This window comes from Notamacropus eugenii, chromosome 7 (assembly GCF_028372415.1).
Source record: "Notamacropus eugenii isolate mMacEug1 chromosome 7, mMacEug1.pri_v2, whole genome shotgun sequence".
In the NCBI taxonomy this organism is placed as follows: domain Eukaryota; kingdom Metazoa; phylum Chordata; class Mammalia; order Diprotodontia; family Macropodidae; genus Notamacropus; species Notamacropus eugenii.
Window position 1 is genome coordinate 103,489,583 of NC_092878.1, and position 23,885 is coordinate 103,513,467.

At 39.7% G+C, this 23,885-nt stretch overlaps 1 protein-coding gene across 1 annotated transcript in view; it reads right to left on the bottom strand.

The window, feature by feature from the left end:
* CENPU (centromere protein U) overlaps window positions 1-23,885 on the bottom strand; it is a 53,147-nt gene that overhangs the window by 10,777 nt on the left and 18,485 nt on the right. The window contains exons 3-8 of the mRNA XM_072624003.1: window positions 22,421-22,538; window positions 15,133-15,247; window positions 12,970-13,033; window positions 12,169-12,384; window positions 3,658-3,727; window positions 1,178-1,259 (exon numbers count right to left, since the gene is read on the bottom strand). Coding sequence (XP_072480104.1) covers window positions 1,178-1,259; window positions 3,658-3,727; window positions 12,169-12,384; window positions 12,970-13,033; window positions 15,133-15,247; window positions 22,421-22,538 — 665 coding nt within the window. The remainder of the gene's footprint in view (window positions 1-1,177; window positions 1,260-3,657; window positions 3,728-12,168; window positions 12,385-12,969; window positions 13,034-15,132; window positions 15,248-22,420; window positions 22,539-23,885) is intronic.

A 23,885-nucleotide genomic window follows, 5' to 3' on the forward strand; every position in this document is an offset into this window, starting at 1 on the left:
CCAGTTTGCATTGAGAAAACTGAGCTTTTAATCTGATGGGTGGTCCTCCTCAAAAACTCAGAATCACTACGCATTCTCTGTTCCTCTCTCATCTCAGAGGAAAATAATCACTATTTCTCAATAAAGGTTAATTTCTCTACTTGTATCCTTGACCCTATCTCCCCCCCCACTCCAAAATCTCTCTCTTTTATGCATCTACAACCTCTCCCCCTTCCCTCACTCTCATCTACCTTTGTTTGGTTTTTTACATTTCCACGTTTTTTTTTTAATTACCCATTTCTCCTCTAATTTTAATTTGTGTCTCCTATTTGTGCTTATTTATTTGTAAGCTTTCTAATTTTTTTAAAACACATATTCAGTTCACCAATCTTCTTTTTCTATTTTCTTAATAGAAAGTATTTACGTACGTATGTGCATATATTTGAGTATATACGTGCGTGTGTTAGTTTTCCCCAAGGACTGCTTCAGTTACATCCTAAAAATTCTGATGTTGTTTCGTCATTATCATTTTTATTTCACATAATTAATAATTGTTTCTATGATTTGTTCTCTGGACCCACTCATTATTCGTGACTTCATCGTGAAGTCTCCATTTGGATCTCCCAGTCCTTCTACACTATCCAAATTACTGCCTCCTGGGTCTCCTCTCCCAACTTCTTGGAAAAGTCCCGACTACTTTACCAGTGGCTCTTCTTAAACTTCCTATCCCATAATCTTGTTTCCTTCAGAGAACCACTCAGTGGTTGTTCTTGCCTCTGTTCCCCACCACGATTACTGACCTCACTTTCATAGGCCACCTTCTCCCTGACTTCAGCATCACCTGACACTGTTAAGCCAGCCTTGATCTGAAGAGGCTCTCTTCTCTTGCCTCCCCACCCCCACCCTGCTCTCCCCTCTCTCCAAGCACCTCTGCTTCTCTATCCCCTTTAATGACTCCTCATTCTCTTCTCAAGCCCGTATGGTTCTGTCCTCAGTCCTTTTTTTCTCTCTACACATTCTCCCTTAGTGATGCCATCTACTCCTATATCACAACTCATAAGCATCATGGAAGCAGAAATTGTACTCTATTTAATCTTTGTCTCCAACTCAGTAATGTGTGGATTTGTTGAATTGAGGTTGCTTTGTTACTGAAGACAATATCAGTTAGTGTGTAGAAGGAAAGAAATGTCAGACTTACTTGTACTCCACCAGAGCGTCCTCAAATGCAGGTAAAACAGTAGGTGACTTTGCTGTATCTCTGGCAGACCTTTTCTTCTTCTCTGGAGACCAAATATACAGAGGGTCTGAGAAATCACTGAGATATAGCTATTCTATTCTAAACTATTCTAAGTTTAAAAAAAGAAGCCATGGCATTCTCCTCATAACATGCACAGCACTGGATTTGGAGTCAAAATACCGGAGGTTGAATGCCAGTTCTGCTCCTAATGACCTGTGTGATTTGGGGCAAGTTAATCTCCCCTGGACTTTGATTTACTTATCAGAAAAACTAAGACACTGGACTAGATGGCAGATAAGATCCTTTCTGGCTCTAAATCCCATTAACCATAAGTTATAGGACTATGGCTCCCCAGAACCATGTGTCTTCATCTATGTCCTAAACATTTTCTACCTTGCTCTTGAACACCATACCATCTTTTCATCTCTGATCTTTCTTCTGTCTTTAGTCTTTCTTCTAGTCTGGTATATGTTTTGACTTTATTGCATATTTACATTTTAAAAATTCTGATAATACTGGGCCAAGAATGGGATATCCATTTCTATGGATATCCATACAAAGGAAGCTCCCCTTTGTAATTCATTCCCTATTTTAAACCCTAGATTAATTCTAGACCCAATCAACAAGCATTTCTGAAGCACTTACTATGCGTAGGGCATTGCTGTCAAGCCCTGGTACTAAAAAGACAAAAGTGAAACAATCCTTGCCCACAAGGACTAAGATCTAGAAAGAATGTAAGCAGAAAAGAGTCCCATTTTCAAAAAGCTCAAGAATGCAAAGTGTTGGGGAAAGGCTCCTCTAATGAATAAAACCTGCTAGGAAAACTGAAAGGCAATTTGGCAGAAATAAAGTTTAAACCTAGCACCTTACATCATAAATCACCAAAAGCTCCACATGACACAGATCCTAAACATAAAAGATCACATTATTAAAAAAAATTGAGCCACTTTCTACAGCCACAACTACAGCAAAGGAGGAGAATCTCTAACCAACTAAGCAATAGATGATACTATCAAAGGTAGTAGGGACCACTTCAATTACACAAAAATAAAAAGCTTTTACACAGAATCAAGACAGCTAGACTAGGAGGGAGTCATATAAGAAAAAAAATTTTGCATTAAATATCTCTAATAAAACTGATATTTATGATATATAAGGAATTGTCACAAATGCCATTTCCCAATACATAAGTGGTTACCAGATATGAACAATTTAAAAAAAAAAAATCAAATGATCAACCATAAGGAAGTCTGATCCAAATCACGTGATTAAAGACATATAAATAAAACCAACTGTGAAGTTTTACCTTACACCTATTATAGATGATAAAAAATGGAAATGGTCAGTGTTGAAAAGGCTTAAAGATAAATTACTCTTGGTGGACTTGCAAATCGATTCAGTCATTTTGGCAATCAATTTGTAATTGGGTAAGAAAATTCACTAAATTGTACCCTTTGACCCAGAGATGTTATCTGCATAGTCCCCAAGGAGGTCAATAGAGAAAAGGTCCTACCTATGTTATACATGATTTAAAGTAACCTATAAGATCCTGCCCTGATACATTTATCAGGTGAGAACACACCTGGATTGCTGACTAGGTGTGAACAAAGCCTGGCCACTTTCCTATATGAGACAGGCATTCTCTTTAGATTGGCTGAGTCACTCGTCATACCTTCTGGGGTCTACATAAAACTAACCAACCAGCTAGAGTCAGAGAGTACAGTCTGGCAGAAGAGAGAACAGAGCATTTATTCAATATGTGACCACTCATACTTACACAGTGTTTTGAGGTTTACAAGACACTTTCTTTATAGCAACTTTGTGAGATAGAGAGTATGAGTGTTATTATATCCATTCTACAGATGAGGAAGGTGAGGCTCACTATATTGTCTTTTGACTGAAACAAGGTTTTAAAGGAGTATCCTTTTAAGAATTCCCTCTTAAGGTAACACACTTGATGTAGGAAGGGGAAATTAGTGGGGAGGAGTTTACACACTTTGTTTCAGAAACTTTGGCAGAAACCCAATCCTCCCCTTTTGCAGAGGAGGGGACTGAGACCCACAAAGGTTAAATGATTTGCCCAGATAATAAGTGACAAAATGGGATGTGGCCCCAGGTTCTCTGGCTCCAAATCCAGGATTCATCCCAAAAGTCATTCCTGGGGGTGGGGGGGAGGGAACAGGGACAACAAAGTATCAGCTCAGCTGGTCACCTCTAGTCATCTCCCTTCAGGAAAGAGAAAAGTAATCCGTTGGAAACCATTTCCACCTTAGAGTTGTGAGTGACAGAGTCAGAGTGACAGAAGGGGGTTCCCTCCCCTGGAAGCTTCCTGTGGCAGTGAGGTCCAGCCCCTATCCATTAAATAAACTATTTAAATTTACTTCCCAGAATGGAATTTCCAAATTACAATTTAAAAAATCACAATAGACATTACTTGTTACCTGGGTTTGATGGTTGACTTGGAGGTTTCTCCCTCTTCCTACGAGATATCTGCTTCCCCCTCGGAGCCTTCTACAAAAAACACAATGTAACTTGAGAAATGGCCACAGTCACTGAAAAACAACGCAAAATAAAAAAAGGCAAGGCAATACGGAAGGAGCACTTATTCGAGTGTGAGGCAAGGGCTTATAAAAACTCAATTATTCTTTGAAATCATGGTAAGGGATGTTTAACTGCTATCTTTTGCATGTGGTGTTCAGGATCACATTTGTCATTCATTCAGTTTAAAAAACATTGCAGTTCAGGGGGATGAAAAAGCATGACCAAAAGCATGGAGCAGAAAGGTGATGGGGAACAAGCTCACTGGGGGGTAAGGGGGGAGAGAGGAAAGAGAGAGAAATGTTTGAGGCCAGAGCATGAAGCTAATAGTCTAGCATTTCTACAGCTACTACTATGGTGCCAAGCACTGTGCTAAACGTTTCACCTCATCTGATCCTCACAACAACCCTGCAAGGTAGGTTCTATTACTATATTTACAGAGGAGGACACTGAGGCAGAGATTAAATGTATTTCCCTAACTAGTAAGTTTCTGAGGCCAAATTTGACCTCAGGCCGTGCTAATGAGTTTGTACTTTATTCTGTAAGTAACGGAGTCACTGCCCAGGGGAGTGACACATGCCCTGTTCTTACCTATATGACTCTGATAAGCATTACTTCCAGGGTTACAGGAGAGAGATGGAAGGAGGGAACATTACTGCGTTAGGTCAGGAGAGAGATAGTGGGGCCCTGAAGGAAGGTTCTGGGCAGTGGTAATACAGATATATTTTGGGGTAGGGAGAGTATTATAACACTGGTTCTAAAGATGTTGGATTTGAGGAAAAGTAGCATGGATATAGTAAGGAGAATGCTGGATCTCCTGTCGGGAAGACCTGACAGGCTTAAATACCACCTCTGACAATGACTAGCTAAGTGATCGGGGGCAACAAACTGAGCCTCAGTTCCCTCATCTGTAAAGTGGGGATAATATTACCTAATACAAGCCCTACCTCAAAGTATCATGGTGAAGATCAATGAGGTGACATATAAAGCACTTTGCAAGCCTTACATGCTATAGGGATGCCAACTAGGGTTATTATTTGTGTATGGATTACTACAGCAAGAGGGCCAGCCTTGGCATCAGGAAGACTTGAGTTCAAATCTGACCTCTGACACATGTTGGCCACGTGACTATGGGCAAGTCACAACTTCTTGGAATGCTTGGTAACTTTCTAAAAAGGAAATGGTGACTTGCTTCTGTGAAAAGTCTCTACACTGCGGATTGCCTACTAGTCAGACCAGAGAATAAGACAAAAAAAATTACTTGACATATCCAGATCATGAGACAGTACTTTGCAAATCCTCAGAGTTTTATAAATGCTAGCCATAAGATAAAGATGAGGAAAGGGCAGGGCTAGGGGTACAGACTGGAAGGTCAGTCCCACACATGTGATAATGGAAGGTATGGAATGAACAGACTCAGTGACACACATAAAGAAAGAAAATGTGCTGTGGAGAGAGCCATGTGGAGAGAGCCATGAGGAATGTTTGTATTTCAGAATTGGAAAAGACTGAGGAGCTAACAAAAAAAACCCCTATGCACAAGATAGAAGTAGGACAGCATGGCTCCATGGAAGTCAAAGGAGCATAGAATTTCAACAAAGTGGGGATGGTCCCTGTTAAATGCGACCTAGAGAAAGCACAGAAGATGAGAACCACTGGATTTGTTCATGAAGTGATCATCTAGTGACTTTCAAGGAGAGAATTGGAATAGAGTGGTGGGGATGTGGGGGTGGGCTTTATATACCAGATTTCAAGAGGCTGAGGGAAAATATAGAGGGTAATAAAGAGGTATAAGCCAGTCTTTGGAGAAAGAAGAGAAATGCAGCAATAGTTTGAGGATAAAAGTGGTTAAAGGGGCAGCTCGGTGGATAGAGCACAGGACCCGTAGTCACGAACACCTGAGGTCAAATCCAGTCTCAGACACTAGCTGTGTGACCCTGGGCAAGTCACTTAACCCTGTTTGCCTCAGTTACTCATCTATAAAATGAGCTGGAGAAGGAATGGTAAACCAGGATAATCATTTAATGTCATTTTTGGACTTTAATAAGTCTGAACTAATCAATCAGACTGCTTTGCTCAAAAAATGCCCTTTCCTGTGTCAGCAACTTGAAAGACCTGTTTGTGACAGGGTCCCTGCAACCAGAGTGGTTGGTTGGTATCTATAACAGAGACATATGCTATAAGAGGGAAACCCAGACATCCTGGGATTCTAATTTCTAACTGACACTGCTTTGCCAGTTGTCTTGTCTCACTGTATTTACCACTTACTCAACTAAGAAAGTTCCTTTCTCATGGTATAGATAAGGAGAACATATGGAGACCGTAAATTTGAGTTGGGATTGTCCTAAAACATATTTAAGCCTGGTCACTCTTGTATCAGTCAGTCACAAGTTTCCTTTTGGTTCCATGATCATGTATCTGCTAGCTTTAAGGGAATAAACCATATGGATTTACATATCACCTAACCTGTTTGCCTCTTTTAACCAAACTTTCAGGTTGACAACCACTTTGCCAAAAAACAAAAAACCAAAATGCAAATGGGGTCACAAAGAGTCAGACATATGACTGAAAAACAAGAGTTAAAAGAAAGACATTTTTAGGAGAGAGGAGACTTATCCACGTCTTTAACCAAAAGTGAAGCAATCAGCAAAGAAAGTGAGTTGGAACTTATGAGGTCAAATGGAAGTAATTAAAGAAGTAAGGTACTAGATATGCTGGAAAGGATGGGATTATGAGAGAGGGAGAAAGATTGGCCTGGGAAAGCAGGTTCAGTGAATCCTCTGAGCCACAGTGTTCTTCACCTAATGCTTGTTACATGCTCATTCCATTGACATAAGACTTTGGAAAGCCAGAAACAGGATCTGATTGGTCACGAGACAAGGGAAATAAGTACTTGTTGACTGCACCTCCCACCTCCCAGCCCCCAACATGCTGGGTTCCTATGATGATACAAGATGGAATCATTTGGCTTCTTATCACTAGCACTCCATTTAATACTACCATTTTCTTTGTTATAAATAAGAACATGGAGACAGTCAGATAAGTACAGAATCTCCTAGATGACATCAGGGGAAACCTTGTCCTCTCTACATGAATAAGAATCCCCTCTATGACATAAGTAATAATCAATCAGATCAGATTTTATATAAAGACCTTTGAGGGGCAGCTGAGTGGCACAATAGATACAGTACCAGCCCTGGAATGAGAAATATTTTCACTCCAAACAAAAAAGTACACTCGCTGTGAAGCCAGGAAAGTTCTTATTTTACTTTAGCCAATTTTTCTACATTCCTAATGAACAGGTCCCTCCCAAATGGAGGGTAGGCCTGCTCATACAAATGCAACACTTATTGTGCTGTTCCCAATTCAAATTTTCCCTCTTTCTCTCTATTGGCTAGATGCAACCACTCGAACCACCCACTTCATGTTCTCCTCTGATAAGTTCCCTCTCAAACAGCTCCTTAAGCATGCATATAAGCTTCTGACCTTTTTACCTGATCAGAAGCCTGGTTCTGCTATCAGTCAAAGCTGGGAGGAGTTTTAATCCTGTCAAAACAGAATTCCTCCCTTTGTTTCCCACAGATACATGTTCAAATCTGACCTCACACACTTGACACTTACTACCTGTAAGACCCTGGTCAAATCACTAAACTCCAATTGCCTCAAAACTTAAAAAAAAAAAAAAAAAGACCTTAGGAAGAGTTCCACTCCCCTCCAGAGACCAGGGAGGCCCATTCCACTCCTGAATGGCCCCAGGGTAGTAGGAAGGTTTTCCTTTGACTTCTATTCATTGTCCCTTTGTGATCACAGAAAACAAGTATTTGCATTCAATGTAATTATTAGATGGATTAGCAAAGGCCATGGCTAGAATTCTAGTGCTTTTATTTTAAATTATGTTATATATTCTATTATATATTTATGTTATATATTCTATTATATATTTTCAATTATGTTTTATATAATTCAATTTATATAAAAGAGACTAATTTCCAAGTCCTTCCAATTTGCTCTTTGGAGTATTTTTTATAGGGAGTAAAGATGAAAGATGAAATAGGTGCTTACTATGTATCAAGCACTGTTCTAAGAGGTGAAGACTCATTCAACAAGCCTATACTAAGCTCCCACAATGTGCCAGCAACTGAGCTAAACACAGGGATTTCCTTCATCCCACAAGGATTTTTTTTTGCATTAATTTTTTTTTAATTCATAGTTTTCACAGTGCCTAAATGTCCCCCCGTACCTTCGCCTGGGGTTGTTGCCAGGAAGCCATCCTTTATAACAAGTGAAAAGAAAAGGGGAAATGGAGGGAAAAAAAAATGGGCAAAAACTAGTCAAAACATGGAGAAAAACCCAACATTATATTCAACGTTGCACATCTGGAGAGCATTCACTCTCTGAAAAGGAGTAGGGGTAAGTATCTTTTTTCCACAAGCATTTAAGTGGTTTTTATGTGCCACTCCCTGCCTCAAAACACTTACATTCTTTTAAATATTTTTTTATTGTAAACTTAACACTAAAAAACAAGAAGAATTTCCATGGAATATAAAAATAGGACTGAATATGAAATTGTGAATCTCTATTGGAGATGTATGTTTTAAGTATATAATAATTATATGTTATGTTGTAAGCATATGTTATATATTATATAATAAATTTAACATTACTTTCAAAGCTGTCCTAGTTTTTAATACCTTCCTTTCAAACTTTATTGTTTTCTTCCAAGCATTTAAAAAATGTTTCAATGGGTCTTTTTCCTTTGTTTTTTTGTGGGATCTCTTTTGCTAGTCTCCTCCCTCCCTTTCCTGGTCCTCCAAATAATTGTTCTTTTAAAAACACTTAATAGACAAGCCTTATCAAGCAAAATAAATCCACACAACAACCATGTTTGAAGATGCATGTCTCTTCTTCACTTTGAGTCCATGAACTCTCTGGCAGCAGGGAGGTAGCATGCTTCATCCTAGGTCCTCTGGAGTCTTGTGTTGGCTTTTCCTATGATCAAAGTCTTTCTAAGTTGTTTTTCTTTACAATTTTTATAAACTGCTCTGATTTGTTTCACTTCATTCTGCATCAGTTCCTACAAGTCCTCCAAGAATTATCTAGGAAATGTTTTTCCTCATTCTTATGACACAATAATATTCTATTATATTCACATACTATAATTTGGCCATTCCCCAGCTGATGGATATCCTCTTTGTTTCCAAAACTTTTCTCTTTTAAGAACATCTTTGGGAACCACCTCCAAAGCTAAAGAATTTTTGCTTCTATGTGAGAGAAATAATTATTAAATAACTAGTTGTTAATATTGGGGAGACAAGATTTTTTACTTTCTGAAATCTTATTCTATACCAGGTCAAGCCAGCATCTGAAAGACAATTGCTCATGTCCGACCTGAAAGTTTGATTAAAAGAGGCAAACAGGCTAGGTGATGTATAAATTCATATTGTTTATTCCGTTAAAGGTAGTGGACATGTACATGGAGTCAGATTTTATTTCTGACTGACTGATAAAAGAATGACAAGCCTTTTCTTAATATACTTTAGAACATTCCTAACTCAGGATGCCTGTGTCCCTCAGACTGATGATCTCCATATGTGTTTAACCATAGCATGAGAAAGGAATTTCTTAACTGAATAGGTTGTAAATACAGTAAAAACAAGATAACTGGCAGAGTCACCTGAAAATACAATCCCAGGATATCTGTGTGTCCCTACATAGCACATGTCCATAGGGTGCCAAGATAAGAAAAGTTCCACTATTTAAGATAGTATCTGGTCCCAGGCATCCTGTTCTTTAGTGGTTACAAACAGGAAGAATGATCCTGGTTGGTCTCATCAGGTCCTGTAGTTGCTGACACAGTAAAGGGCATTTTTAGAGCAAAGCAAAGCATGTCTGGTTGATTAATTCAGGCTGTGGCCCTTATTGGGATTCAAATGATCTTAAATGATTATCACTGACAGTGAGATTGGATTAATTTTCTCCTCAATTTGTTAAGAAACCCCCCCACCCCCGTGTGGAAGCTACTGTGTTTTACACAGGTTTGGGTGGGGATAGATCCTTTGATTAGATTGCCCCAGCCTGGGCATGATTTGCAAATAATTTACATGATCAAAGTCATGTCCCCCAGTCCCTCATTAGAACAGGTCCACCTCTCATTGTAATATTCATTCTCTCATTACTTGCTAACCAATCAGAGTTGGTTGCCACCCTTGGAAATATCCCCTCTTCCAAGGACATCCAAGCATTGAGTGGGTTCTGCGAGGGGTCTTTGGCATTTGAGAGTGTCACTGACCCTCTTATTAATTATTGCTAGTATGATTAATAAAATGATCAATTACCCAGAAATTATGTCTCTTGAACTTTTTCTGTGTCACCATGATTCCCTCTAGTATTACTTTTCTTACCCTCTTACATCCTTGCTTCTTTCCCTGTTGGGTCTGATGTTTCTACACCAAACTCTTACGTGTGGGTTCATTCCTCCTTTGTTCATTTCAGATAAGAAAGAGGTTCCTGATGCTTGCACCCCTCACCTTTCTGTGCGTTTTTATATATTTCCATCCCCTTTTCTTTTCTATACTTCTGCATTCCTCCTTTTTGTTCTTTTTTTTTCCCCTCTCATAACCTGCAGAGCAGACTCAAACCAACCCCAGCTCTTTATCTTATAAACTTCCCCTCAAAGCTATCTGAAGACATTAAAGTTTGGAAAAGACATGTGTTTCCTCTCTCCCATTAAAACGTTAGCATGTCATCACTGTACAGACTCTTCCAATCACTCAAATACATTTTTCTTGGCCATGTTTCTCTGAAGTCTTGTGTTTATATTTCCAAGCTTAAGCTCTGGAGGTTTCTTCAGTGGATCAAGCTCTGGACCTGGAGCCAGAAAGACCTGAGTTCAAATTCAGTCTCTGACCTTTAACTAGCTGAGTGACCCTAGGTAAGTCACTTAACCCTGTTTGCCTCAGTCTCATCATGTGTAAAAATGATCTGGAGAAGAAAATGATAAACCACTCCATTATCTCTGACAAGAAAATCCCAAACAGGGTCATGAAGAGTTGGACACAACTGAAATGAACTGAATAACAAATTCCATTAAAGTTCCTCTTTTCTGTGTAAGATTATACTTAGCTTTGCAGGGTTAGTTATTCCTGAGGATGAGTCTATGATTTTGCCTTTTGGAGGTTGTATTACAAGATCTCTCATTTAAAGAACACATTGCCAGTCCTTGTGTGATCCTAACTAATATTCCTTCATACCTGAATTCTTTCTGGTGGCCTGAAATATTTTTTTATCAACATGGAAGCTCTGAATTTTGGCCATGAGATTCCTGAAATTTTTCTTCTTGAATTCCTTTGGAGGATTTTTCTTATTCTCACTTTACACTCTGACACTAACAGACCTGACCAGTTTTCAATCAAATTTCTTAAGATATATAACTCCCAGGGTTTTGATGGGTTTTTTTTTTTATCATTTTCAGTGAATTCAATGATTATCTCAACCTGTATTCTATGTCAGTTGTTTCTGATAGCATGTACCTTATATTCTTTTACTTATAATCTTTCGATTATGTTCTAGTATTTCTTATGGTCTGACATAGTCATTGAGTTCTGTATGGTTAATTTAAATTTTCAAGTAGCCCCCTACTTAGCTAAGGTTCTCACTTTCTCTTCTAAACTGTTGATTCTTCCAATTCTTTCCTCTAGAGCTTTTCTTCATTTATTAATCTGTTTCATTTCTTTCATGTAGTTCTTAGGGAAAAATCTATTTTTTTTCTTCAATTCTCTTCTTGCAGCTGTTGTGAAATTATTATCTTCTTCTACGTTAAGTTTTTAGGTATTTCTGGATCTGTAGTAATTCTTTGTAGTGGTCAGTATCTTCTGTTTACTCAATTCTCCACCCTTATTGTGTGCCAGGGGAAGTGGGCTGTGAATATACTAAGAATACTAATAAGTTTTAAGCTTTCTGGCATTTTGGGAAAGAGTGCTACAGATCAGTCTCAGTCTAAGACTGCATACCCAGAAGGTCACTTGAGTTCCCCACTACTCCAGAGTTTCTGGTACTGGCCTCTGCTGCTCCAGAGTCTTGCAGGCTACAGGTGTGTCTGATACTGGGGCACATCTGTCTTATTTGACACTTCACCACCACCATCTTTTCTGGCTGGTTCTCATTTCTACTACCTGTTGAAACTCTGGCTTTTTCTGCATTTCTGGAGTGGAGGAAGTCACTTACCGTAGTTTCTCATTGGCTTTCTTGATAACTATTGATCCTGGTACAAATTTCCCATTTTTGCTGGAAGGGCAGTGTGGGAGGTGAGTCAATTCCCTCGCTTCCAGGAAGCGAGTAAGTCCAGAACTTACACTTGACAAAGGGGAGACAACACAAGGAGAAGTGATGATTAAAGACTGAAGAAAATTTCTTACCACTTCACTCTTGGTGACCAGCGATGCTTCCTCAGCAACAAGGAAGGGTTCATCAGACAATATCGACTCCAAGGGTTTTTCTGGAAGGTTTGCAGGACACCCAGTCGAGGAAGCTTTAACTTTCTCCTCTCTCATCTCCTTCACCATATGGTTTATTCTGCCTGAGATGCTTTCTGATTCACTGTCCTCAACTACTGGCTTGGATTTCCTTGATGCCTACATAAAAATCAATAGCAACACTGTCTATGAACATCATTTAAAGCTGTTAAAAACTCAGCTTTCTAAGAAGCTGGCGATGTATACAAATGGTTACATGTCAGCTCTACACAGCTATGAACAGCAGCTCAGTGTGATTTCGTGGGCCATGACCCAGTTTTCAGAACTTATTTTTTTAGCCACTTTCGAGGGCTACTAATACCTAAGAGGTTTGGGAGGTCCTGACTCTGCTACTTACTAGCTGCACCACCCTGAGAAAGTCAGTTACCTTCTGCCTCAATTTTCCCTTCTGCAAAATGTTAACAATAACATCTACACAGACCGAGCTAGCAGAATCAAATGAGAGAGTAGCTGTAAAGCATTATGTTAATCAAATGCTATCTAAATATAAGATTCTTATTCAATTAACACTGCATTCCATTATGTAGCAGTCAAATATTCCCTTTTCAACAGAAATGCTCTTTTACGTCTCAAGTGGAAATTCCTTTTCACCGCAAACCTGCTGGTATCAAACCAAGTCTTTATCTATAGCCACCATCTAAACAGACTCCAAAACATGCAAAGCTGGCAGATATCCTTACTTACCCTTTTTGTTGTCCCTATTATAGAACCTTCTTCTTCCTGGGGTTGATTTTCAGTCACTTCCATGCTGCACCAAACAATAAGCAATGCAAACTTTAAGCAAATAAACTGTTATCCGTGCAGCTCTTCTACATGTCACTTAAAATTAAGACACTAAGATGTTATACATAAATCTTGTAATACTTCCCTAAATCAGACTAATTAGAGAAGATGTCAGTAATTAAGGATGAAATATTTTTCATACTCAGGGATCCATGAGATTATCAACATGTGCACTCCCTCCATCAATGCAGATTCTGACCCTGCTTAATTGTCTTCATGAGTTTCTCTGTTTCGGCTAGCCTAGTGATGAGCCTCCTCTGAACACTGGAGATGCACACACAGTTACTCACTGGGCCTGGGGTCAAATCTCTCCAGTATTAACATGGAAGCTTTTGTCTCATCTACCAAAAGAATTCTTTTACTTCAACAGAAAATGAAGATGCTCTGACTCTTTCCAAAGAACAAAAAGAATTCAAAAGAATTAATGATTAATCCAAGCAGAGGATAAAAGGTTTGGGAGTAAGAGATCAGTTTCTCATCCCAGTTTGACCACTTAACTATGCGACTTCAGACAAGCTGCTCCTCCTCTGTGCACCTCAATTTATTTAATTATAGAATGAGGAGGCTGAACTAGATTGCTTCCAGTTCTAAATTTAAGATCATATGCCAGATGTTTGAACTAGATAAATTTTCTCTCTAAAAAGCAAGTTCCCTTGGCTCCTGCCTTGAAATTTAAATATTATAAGCAAGATTTTCATGGAATACTAGAGAACAACTCTTCTCCAGAACCTCAAGCAACAGAAATGCTGATATGTCCATCTTTAGCTAATGAGCAAACACTTCATCTGGTCAATGCTGAATCTATTTCTGAATAACATGTTAGTCAAACTTTCTAACATCTTGTAACAATGCTTTCTGAATCCTGTGAGTCATCTCAAGTTTCTGCAGGCTGTTGCCACTGAAGACCCAGCCCCAGCAGCTCTGACCACACTGGAAAGGCTTCACCAGCCGAAGATGATGCACCAAGGGAGAAACAGACCAAAGCATCGTCTGTAAAGGTCATCCTTGGATGACGTCCCATCATGCCAATGAGGTGACCAAGTTTCTCAGAGGTGATACCAGGGCAGCATGAGGGCTATGAGCTTCTAATGAGCTAGAATGTCTTCACCCATGATCTTCATCCAAGGTCTGGACTCTATCAGGACATACAGGGAAGGCCAGCAACAGAAAACTGAGGACCAGAAATGATGTCTTTGGCTCTGAGGACCCAGGAAACATGGTAAGATCCAGAACAGCCCACAGTACTACACAGTGCCCAGCACCAGCAACGCTGGCATTGAAGCAGAAAATGGTGCTAACAATCCCCATTTTTTTTTTTTTAATCACTTCTTATGTCAAGTTCTGGTGGTGGTTTTTGTACAGAACCTGTGATTTCACTGATATGTAGAATGACCAGTGGGGAACCAGCAGATTATCCTGATCAGATCAGCATCTTCTCTGCAAATTAAACAGTTTTACAGAGTAGTCCAGGGTATTGAGAAGTGACCACTTGTCTAAGGGCACACAACCAGAAAGTGTCAAAGGCGGGACTTGAACCCAGGTCTTTCTGATGTTAAGGCTACCTTTCAACTTACTAAAGCCACAAAAACAGTTAACATCAAAAAAAAAAACAAAAAACGCTGAATTAAGCCATGTAGATTAAACCTCAGATTTAAATTTAAACCTAAGTTCCTCTACCTCCATGTTTCTGGAATATTCTGCTTAGACTAGCAATGAATTAACACCAAAAAATGAAGTTTTCAATTCACAATTTTTTGAGGGAAGAAAAAAATCAGGCTATGAGTTTAAGAAGTGTAAGAGTTTGCAAATTGCTAACTTTAAGAAGCAAGTTCCTACCTTAGTTTGTCTTAGACCAATGGTTTAGGAAAGCCCCAAGGAAACTTCCTTCACCAATGTCAGTGACTAGTCCTGTGTGACACAGCTAGTATGCAGAGGAGACAAGACCAACTCCTAAGCCCATTGTCTGATGCTGCCCTCTACAGGTTTTGACAAGCAATTATAAGTCTGCAATAAGTTCAACAATCCCATCAGGCACAGATATCAGGGCAGCTGCTCGCAACATACCTTGTTCTGGCCTTTTTTCCAGGTGGAGGGTAAACAAGAGAAGAAAGCAGAGACTCCGGAGATCTGCAGATTTCCTCCACTTCTGAATACAAGGCAGTACTATGTAAAGGGGCAGCTATAGAAAACATAAGAAGGACAATGCTGAAATGGAATTTGAGCTATAACTTACACTTGCTCCCCAAAACTATGGGGTCAAGAGTTTCACTTCTGAGGGAAGCTTCTTTTTTTTTTTTTAATGGCAAAGAAAACTGCCAACCTGTTTTGTCTGCAGGTGGACTTTGATGTGAATTATTTCAAAGTTCATGGAAACTCCTGGAAAATAATAAATGTTTAATAAAATAATCAGGCAGTTTTAATGGTACTAGGATTCACTTTTTCCTCAACCAGGTAAGTTCCCACATCCTCTACTGCTATCAAAAGATAAGAAAAAGGATATCCACAAATGATAATAAAAAAGTAAAGAAAATTAAATTCTACAGATTGGCTTTTAGCAGCTTTTTTTACAGTGGTAAAGAACTAAAAACTGGGGGAAGGGGTGCCCATGAATTAGGAAATGCTGAACAAATTATTACACATCCATGACTAATGAGATATAATTGCCATAAGAAATGACCAAAAGCACATACATCTTCAGAGAAACCTGAGAAGTCTCATCTGAATCGATGCAGACAAAGTGAGCAGACTCAGGAGAACAATTTCTCCAACAGCACTGTACAGACGACTTAAGAACTTTGGTCAATGCAACAACCAACCAAGATTCTAGAGGACCGAAGATGGACTGTGCTACTTACCTCCTGATGCAAAATAAGACGTTTAATTTTAGATAGGACCAATGTTTTGGCTATATTTATTACAAGGGCTTTGTTTTGGATTTTTTTTTTAATTAAAGGGGGTGGGAAAGGGAGAGAAAATATATGCTTTAAGTTGGAAAAAAATTAAAATGTTTTAAAGTTTCTAATTACATAGATTGACAGAAGTAGGGAACAAATCTTAACCAAGTGAGATATTTACAGTTTTTTGCAAACCTTCAAGTGCTACATAATTATTAGCTATTACTACTGTTGTCTTACCGTGCCCTGTGGTAAGTCTCCTGCATTTTACTTGAAATAATACTGAGGGTATTCTGTTGGAATGACTAAAACTATGCTGACCAAGGATGGCCAGACAGCTTCTAGGAAATTTATAGGATTACCTGGTAGGGGGCAGAGAGGTCAACTAGTCCAGGAATTTTGAAACTTTTTCCACCCTCAACCCATTCAGTGCTTCTTAAACTGTGGGTTGTGTGGTCGACAAATCCTAGTCTAGTTGCCTCAACTTAGAGACGAGGAAACTGAGGCTCGTAGCAGTTGGGCGCTAAGTCCAAAGTCATGTTGAGACTGAACTAGGATTCAAAGGGGTGTCCTCTGCATCCAGTTCCAGTCCTCTTTCCACTTTTCCATGCTATCACCTAGTTCTTCTTGAAGAGGCTCTTGGGAAATTCTAAAGAAACTGAACTAAGGAGCCGACCAGAAGAAGACAGGTTCCAGAAGCCAGACCACAGCCACTGAGCTTGTCTGATCTGCTCCTTGTGCTGACATGTGTCCATCAACCTGCAAGTCCAGCTTTGTGCTGTGTGTCCCACATTTTCATTCTTCCTCCTGGGCAACCTCACCTCCCTGGGGCATGGGGCTGGGATCTCAGGGGTGCTGCTGGCAGGATACGCTGAGCACCACATGAAGATACTGGAGTGGCTTTACTTTGCAGTCTTCCAGTCCATATTATCACCATTTGACTGGACGTTGAAGCTGTTTAGGGTGACATCAGGAAATAAGAATTACATGTACTGGGCTTCCTGACCATCCTTGAATACAGAGTATCAGGGAGGCTTATGGGTAAAGTCTCAAAGATCAACACGTACTTTCCCCAGAAATAATGAAAAATAGGAGAAAGGGGAGTTCACTGAACTACTTTCGTGATAAGCAATCTATCAATTAACTAGTATTTATTAAGTACCTACTATGTGCCAGGCACTGGGCTAGGCTAGGGACTCAACTCCAACTACTTAGAACAATCCCTACTCACAATGAGCTTTACATTCTAATGGAAGAGATAAATACACATCAAAATGTACACAGCAGAAACGGCTGGTTGGTTGTTGTACTTCTTTCTCGAAGAGGACCCAAATGACATCGCTATGCTAGAGTCAAGTTAAGGTGATCAGACCAACATGAACTTGGAATGTTCTACCACAGGTCAGGCACAAACAGGCTATGTGAACGTTTTGGGTGGATCCTCTTAATTTGCACATCTCGAATTTCTTTCGAGCTGTTTCAATTCTGCTTTGCTCAGGGCACAGTACCTTCTCTGATGAGGACACGCCATGATGGGTAGTCCTGTGTTGGTGTCTCCTACATCACAAGATTCCAGAGTTCTTAAGACAGACCTTGAGAGTGTCTTTGTATCGTTTCTTCTGACCACCATGTGAGAGCTTGCCCTATGAGTTCTCCATAAAATAGTCTTTTTGACAAATGTACACTGTGCACTCGAACAACATGGCCAAGCCCATTGAACTGTGTTTAGTTCTAGAAAGGACCTCAGTGTCTGGTACTTTATCGTGCCAGGTGATCTTCAGAATCTTCCTAAGACAGTTCAGATGGAAGCGATTCAGTTTCCTGGCATGGTGCTGGTAGATTGTCCAGGTTTCACAGGCATACAACACTGAGATCAGCACAACAGCTCTGTAGAACTTCAGTTCTCTTCTCTTCTCTCCCTTACTTTCCTTTGGAGCCTCCCAAACACTGAGCTAACTCTGGTAATGCATGCGTCAACTTCATCATCAATGCGTACATTCCTGGAAAGTACACTACCAAGGTAAGTGAACTTATCTACAGCATTCAAAGGTAGTTTGGGAGGGAAGATACTAATGCATAGTGGGGAAGGGGAACAGCCAAAGGGGAGCAGGAGTTAGGAAAGACCTTGCGCAGATGATGCCTGACAGTTTGTCACGGGATTTTCTGTGACAAGTTCAATAATCACCAAATGGATAAGTTGCTCTTTATACCCCTGGGACCTCTTAACTGACATTTAAAAAGCTTGAGACACATTAATTTCTGGATAATTTAGTCATTTTATTAATAATGCCAAAATGTTAACAAAAAGACCATTCACCCTTGAAGGTCAAAGGCCTTTGAAAAGGGGATGGTCATGAAGGTGATCAACTCTGATGGGTTAGCAATGACAGAAAACATTACTCCAATCTCATTATCAGTAATGTCTTTCAAGAGACTGAACTTCTCAAATCAGGACTTTAGAAAGGGGGGAGGGGAACTCTGGACTTCCCCAAATCACTGATATTAATAATTTCCTTCATAGCACTTCCTTTCTGCTCCTCAGATAATATATTTTTTGCATTTATAATTTTTTCCTGTGAGACAAAGTGTGAATGCTTTGTTTAAAGAACATGACCTGTATTTTGAGAGTTGTTCTCATCTTTGGTTAGTAGAAATGTCATGTCTTCTGTTAAGAAAGAGGAGATCAGGCTTATGCCTGAGAAAAGTGTTTTGCTCTTAATCCATGTACCACTGCGAAATGTTTGAGCCAATGACTATGTAGCTTATCTAGCCCTATTGCTTTCTAGTTTTAAAGAAAAGCTACATTTTCTGCCTATTTGTTATACTGACAATGCACAGGTTTCTGTTTCTTGTTTGACCCAATGTATATTTCATCATATTGGATTTCTTTATAACCACAGAGGTAAGCAGAACTTATCCATGTTCTCCCTCTTGGGGGGGTGGGGGGAGGAAGCCCCCCTCACCTATAATTTCTTTATTTCTCAAACCTCTGTAGTAAAGTGTTTCTTTAAAAAAAGATGATGCCTAAGATGCACATTTTAAAGGACGAGGTCTTTATGAAGCAGAGGTAAGGCAAGAATACCTTACCTAGGCTAGGGACTAGGTAAAGTACGGGAGAGAACCAGTGCAGAAACCCATAGACCCATGAACATTGTCCCTGAGGATCTGGGAGCAGGCCAACTTGGCTGAATTACAGAGTGTGAGAGGGGAAGAATGCTCAACGAAACTGGAAAGATAGCCAAGAGGGCAAAGGACCAACAGCACCTTATGGCAAATTCTTGGGGGTTTGGATGGGACAGATTCCTGGCTGTATCTGACTGGGTATAAGCTCTGGAAACCCCTATGAACTCTTCTTGAATCTTCCCACTTCATCAGGGGGATCATCCAAGGTCATAAGCCTTTCATTATCACTTTGTCCAACTGCCTCTGGCTGCTTCCCATTCTTGATCCCATCAAAATCCCATTCTCTTGGTTCTGACTTCTGGCCACCCCAATTCTATCAAGACACTCCCTAGACCACCACTCTCAGAATCTTTCTGTATATAAGATCCATCCTGTTTCTATGCAGGTGCACAGATTCCTTAAGAGTCTGGCCAATATGGTGGATCTTTAATAAACTTTTGTTTTTCTTTGGCTGAAAGAAGGTTTGGGTTGAATTCATTCAGGCAGCACTCAGTACATCGGTATTTTGGGGTCCCAAGCACTGCTTAAACCTCAACATAGCCAAGCTTAGTTCCATCCCTACAAAAGCTTTCCAGGGTTCTAGCACCACTCAGCCCCTGGTACTTAGCAAATTTTAGTAGCCTCTAGGGTTATCTTCAGGTTAGCTTCAGACATAATAAGTCCTCCCAAAACATCAGTAATGATCAAAGGGGCCAGGAAAGACCAGAATGAAATAGTTTTCAAACAGCGAATTGGAAATTACTTGAGCAAAATTCAGCACTAGGAAATATTGTATTCAAATTACATGGATGGTATGGGATGTCACCAATGAAGCACTGCATTATGGAGTGACTTGGTACAGTATTAGATTAGGGGTGACAAGCATAGACAAGTGATCTTGACTTGCAGCGCGGCAAATGGGACAGTCCACAAAGGTGATGTAAATCAGGGTTCTTGATCCAAGATGACATGGTAAATCCAAGGAAATGAGACAGTCCACAAAGGTGATGTAAATCAGGGTTCTTGATCCAAGATGACATGGTAAATCGACGGAAATGAAGAGTTCTTATAGCAGACCCGCACAACTTGTAAACTTCTTTTGGGCTGCAGAGAGGTTAGACTAGAGACAAACAGGAGAATGCAGTGTCAACCCTACATTTTTCAAAGGTGAGGCAAGCAGCTTGCTAGCTGTATGTTGTGCAGGCTTGCCTCATCCTTGAGTTACTTCAGTGACAATAGAAGCTCCAGCACTAAAGTCAGTCATCTAGGTCATTATCAACCAAATATCAGTGAAATGACAGGTCCAGTCTGTGACAAAAAAACACCTCTGAGAGACAGTTTCCAGGTAATTAATAATCAATTTATTAAACTAGGTTAGCTAATAATAAATTGATAGTCAGTGGTTTCTTTCAGGAAGAAGACATCAAGGGAGACTGAAATACCTTAAATTAGATGTTTGCCTTCAGAGAGGGAACTCCAACTCAACTGACAAGTAAAACTCAACCCTAATTGGAGGACATTTAATGAGGTGGGATTGATCATTAGTCTCCTGCAGGGAATGTGGCTAGATCAGGAGGCTCAGGATCCTCAAGGCTTCTGGAAAGGGGAAGTCATTTATATCTAGACATCTCTGGCTGGTTTTCTCCTTCATGAGCTGGGTTACCCTAAACTCTAATGGAGGGGATCAAGGACAGGGGTTCCTCCATCCAGGGTAAAGGCTTGCCCAGACTGGTTTATGTTTATATTCTAAAGAGAAATTATGTTTCCAAGATGGGTGGGGTTCCAACCAAACTAGCATGTGCCTTGTGAGCTGGGAGATTAGCTACTGTTACATCCTTCTAAAACTGTCAAGACTTTTTAGTAGCTGGATCTTAACAGAAACAGGAGGAAAAGGATGGATCACAAATTAATAAGGCACTAGTATAATAGTATATTAATTTCTCTCAAGTCCTTATCCTTGTCTTATCAAAATTCATTCCAAAGATCCACTGCCCCAGTAGCATAAATCAGGGTGCTGTCATATTCTGGGGATCTCATGGGCCTACATAATAATGAATAGCAGTGTGAAAAACACTACTGCCCTACTGAAAGAACAGCATGTGAACAGTCAACAAAAACTACAATGCAGCTGTAGATGTGGGCCTTCTGATTGCCCTCCAGATCTCCCTAGACTGAAACACTTCTCTAGAATAGATCCTAGCTTCCTGCTCCTCAGTATTTATCACTGCCAAGCAAATGTGGCTCCTGAGGCAACTTAGTCTTCTGTTTAGTGACAGAGTTCTGTCACCCTTCACCCAGGAAAAGGCTCTTCCTCAGCTATGCTAACTGGCCTGGTCACCAACATGGCTCTCAAACCTATACCCAACCAGTCCAGAGGACAGCAAAGATGGAGAATGGATACTGGCTGTAAAAGCTCAATATCTGTAGCAAGACCACAATTTGCCTATTTTCCTTTTAAAGTAAACACCAAACTCTCTGGAAAGAGAACTGGGTGATAGCCAGTTGTTTGTTTTCTACAGTATTTTCAAATTCTCGCAGGACCCAGATTTCTAACCCTTAGAGGGAACAGATTTGACTACAAATGGAAGGAAGCCCCTGGACTGTAAAGAAGTCCTGGCATGTGTTAGGGAAAGTGGGATTACTGCTCAGTATGTGGGAGTGGTTGGGAACACTCTGGGGAGTAGAACGAGAAAGGCTGTAATTGACAAGAAAACCAAGATGCCACCTCATTTAGTGGACCCCAAGAATTCCTAGGAACCTGGGGAATACAGCGGGCTTGCAAGTGGGAGTTCCTAGGTTTTGAGATCCTCGAGGGCTTCATTCCAGGGGCTTAGCACAGTCCATGGCACAGATTAGCCCTTAACAAACACTTGCTAACTAACTGAAAAAAGTTAATTCTACATTGGTCTCCAAGGTGTGCTCAGCACTGTGCATCCTAGGTAATTCTGACCCCATCATTTGAGCAAGACATATTCTGCTTTTGTTTCTCAGCTAACCCATGCTGCCCGTTTCATGCTACATAGCAGTGCACACAGCCACAAAAATCAGCTTTAAAGCTGTTTTGTATGTAATAAGAACTCTACAATTGTAAAAAATGTTCTTATTGATGCCAGAAACCCAGCTTCAACTCACTTAAAAATGAGGAAAATGAATTCAAACAAACAAAGCAGTTCTCACAACACAATCTTTAGATACAGGTAATGAATTTTTATATTTAAAGATGTTTCTACATTTTAGCTAGTTATCTAGCAACCTGCTACATTTTAAATCAACTTTTAAAAGACGTGCATACTAACCAAAGGAATCACCAAATTCTTCATCTCGCTCAGTTTCTTTCACCTTTTCAATAATCGAGAGATCCAAGTCTTCAGGGAAAGGCAATTTACCAGAAAGATGCGATGGTTTTTTATTTAGCTAAAAGTGAAAAAAAGCCAAATAATTGAATCTCTCCCACTCAAGACTTAATTGCATTTATTTAATAAGGATACTCCTGTGATTATGGATGCCTTGAAGAGGAATCAAAGGAAAATGAACTCTCTTTAGCAGCACCCTTCCATTTCTACTTATACAGACTCTACATGGACACAGCCCACATAGGGATCCACCCGAACAGCCTTCAGTAATGCTATTAATATTCTAAGTACATTCCGACCTAATGGGATGGAAATTGCTAGGACATCTTTTTTGACAACTACTCATTTATAGTGTAGTTTCTATTGAAACAAACTCCCCAGAAAATTGTTGTCTGAAATTGTAGAGATACATACCCTTCTGTATTCCCAGCACTCAGCACAGTGCTTGGCACACTTAATAAAGGTTTGCTGATTTTTAATACCAGTACATACATGGCAAAGGTAATAAGATTGTAAAACAGAAACATGAGACTTCAAATATAGCTTAATTACCCAATACAGTCACATCCAAGAAGTATACATCACACACATCCCTTCCTCTTCTCAATTTTAGGTTCTCCTAAGCAAAGAGACTCCCCATGTTTTGTTTTTAAAACATAAGGATTAAGCTCACTCACTGCAGCAGTACATATACTAAAATTGGAGTAACAGGTGAGGAGGCAGATGAGAGAAAATGTAAATTGGAAAAAACATTTTAATTAAAAAAATAATAAAACACAAGGCTGGCAATATCCCCCCCTCATCCTGCAGAAACATCTCTCCCTTCCCAACAAAACATCTTATTGTTTAAGTAATACTGACATTTTTCTCCTCTTTGATGGTTTCATTTAAAATCTCTTTCCCTGTTTGACCTGAGTTTTCCCAAGTCTCTTCAACATTTACTTATTATTCCTAGTTAACTAAACTCAGTTATAAAATTTAATAGTTGGAAGGGACTTGAGAGAATGGAACAAGAATCCCTTCCAACATACCAAACAACTATGGTCTCTACCTGAAGACCTCAGAAGATGGAGGACCCATTAACTCCAGAAGCAGCATATTCCTTTTTTGGAATATTATCAATCCTAAATGTGTAAGTTCTACTGTTGTCCAGGACAGAAGGCAATACTCCAGGTGTGACCAAGCCGAAATACCGTTAACTAGGAAAGAATGCAAACCTTTCCCTTCCAGGGGAACTGTCTATAGACTTTTTCCTCCTTCCCACCCCTCCAAAAAAAAAAAAAAATCACTCATTTTCTGATTCACTACAATGTGAATTTTGTTCCTTCCTCCTTACAGAGCTTCTTCTAACCAAGATCTGCAATGATTTACGTTTTTAATTACGATTATGGAAAATAAGGAAACTATA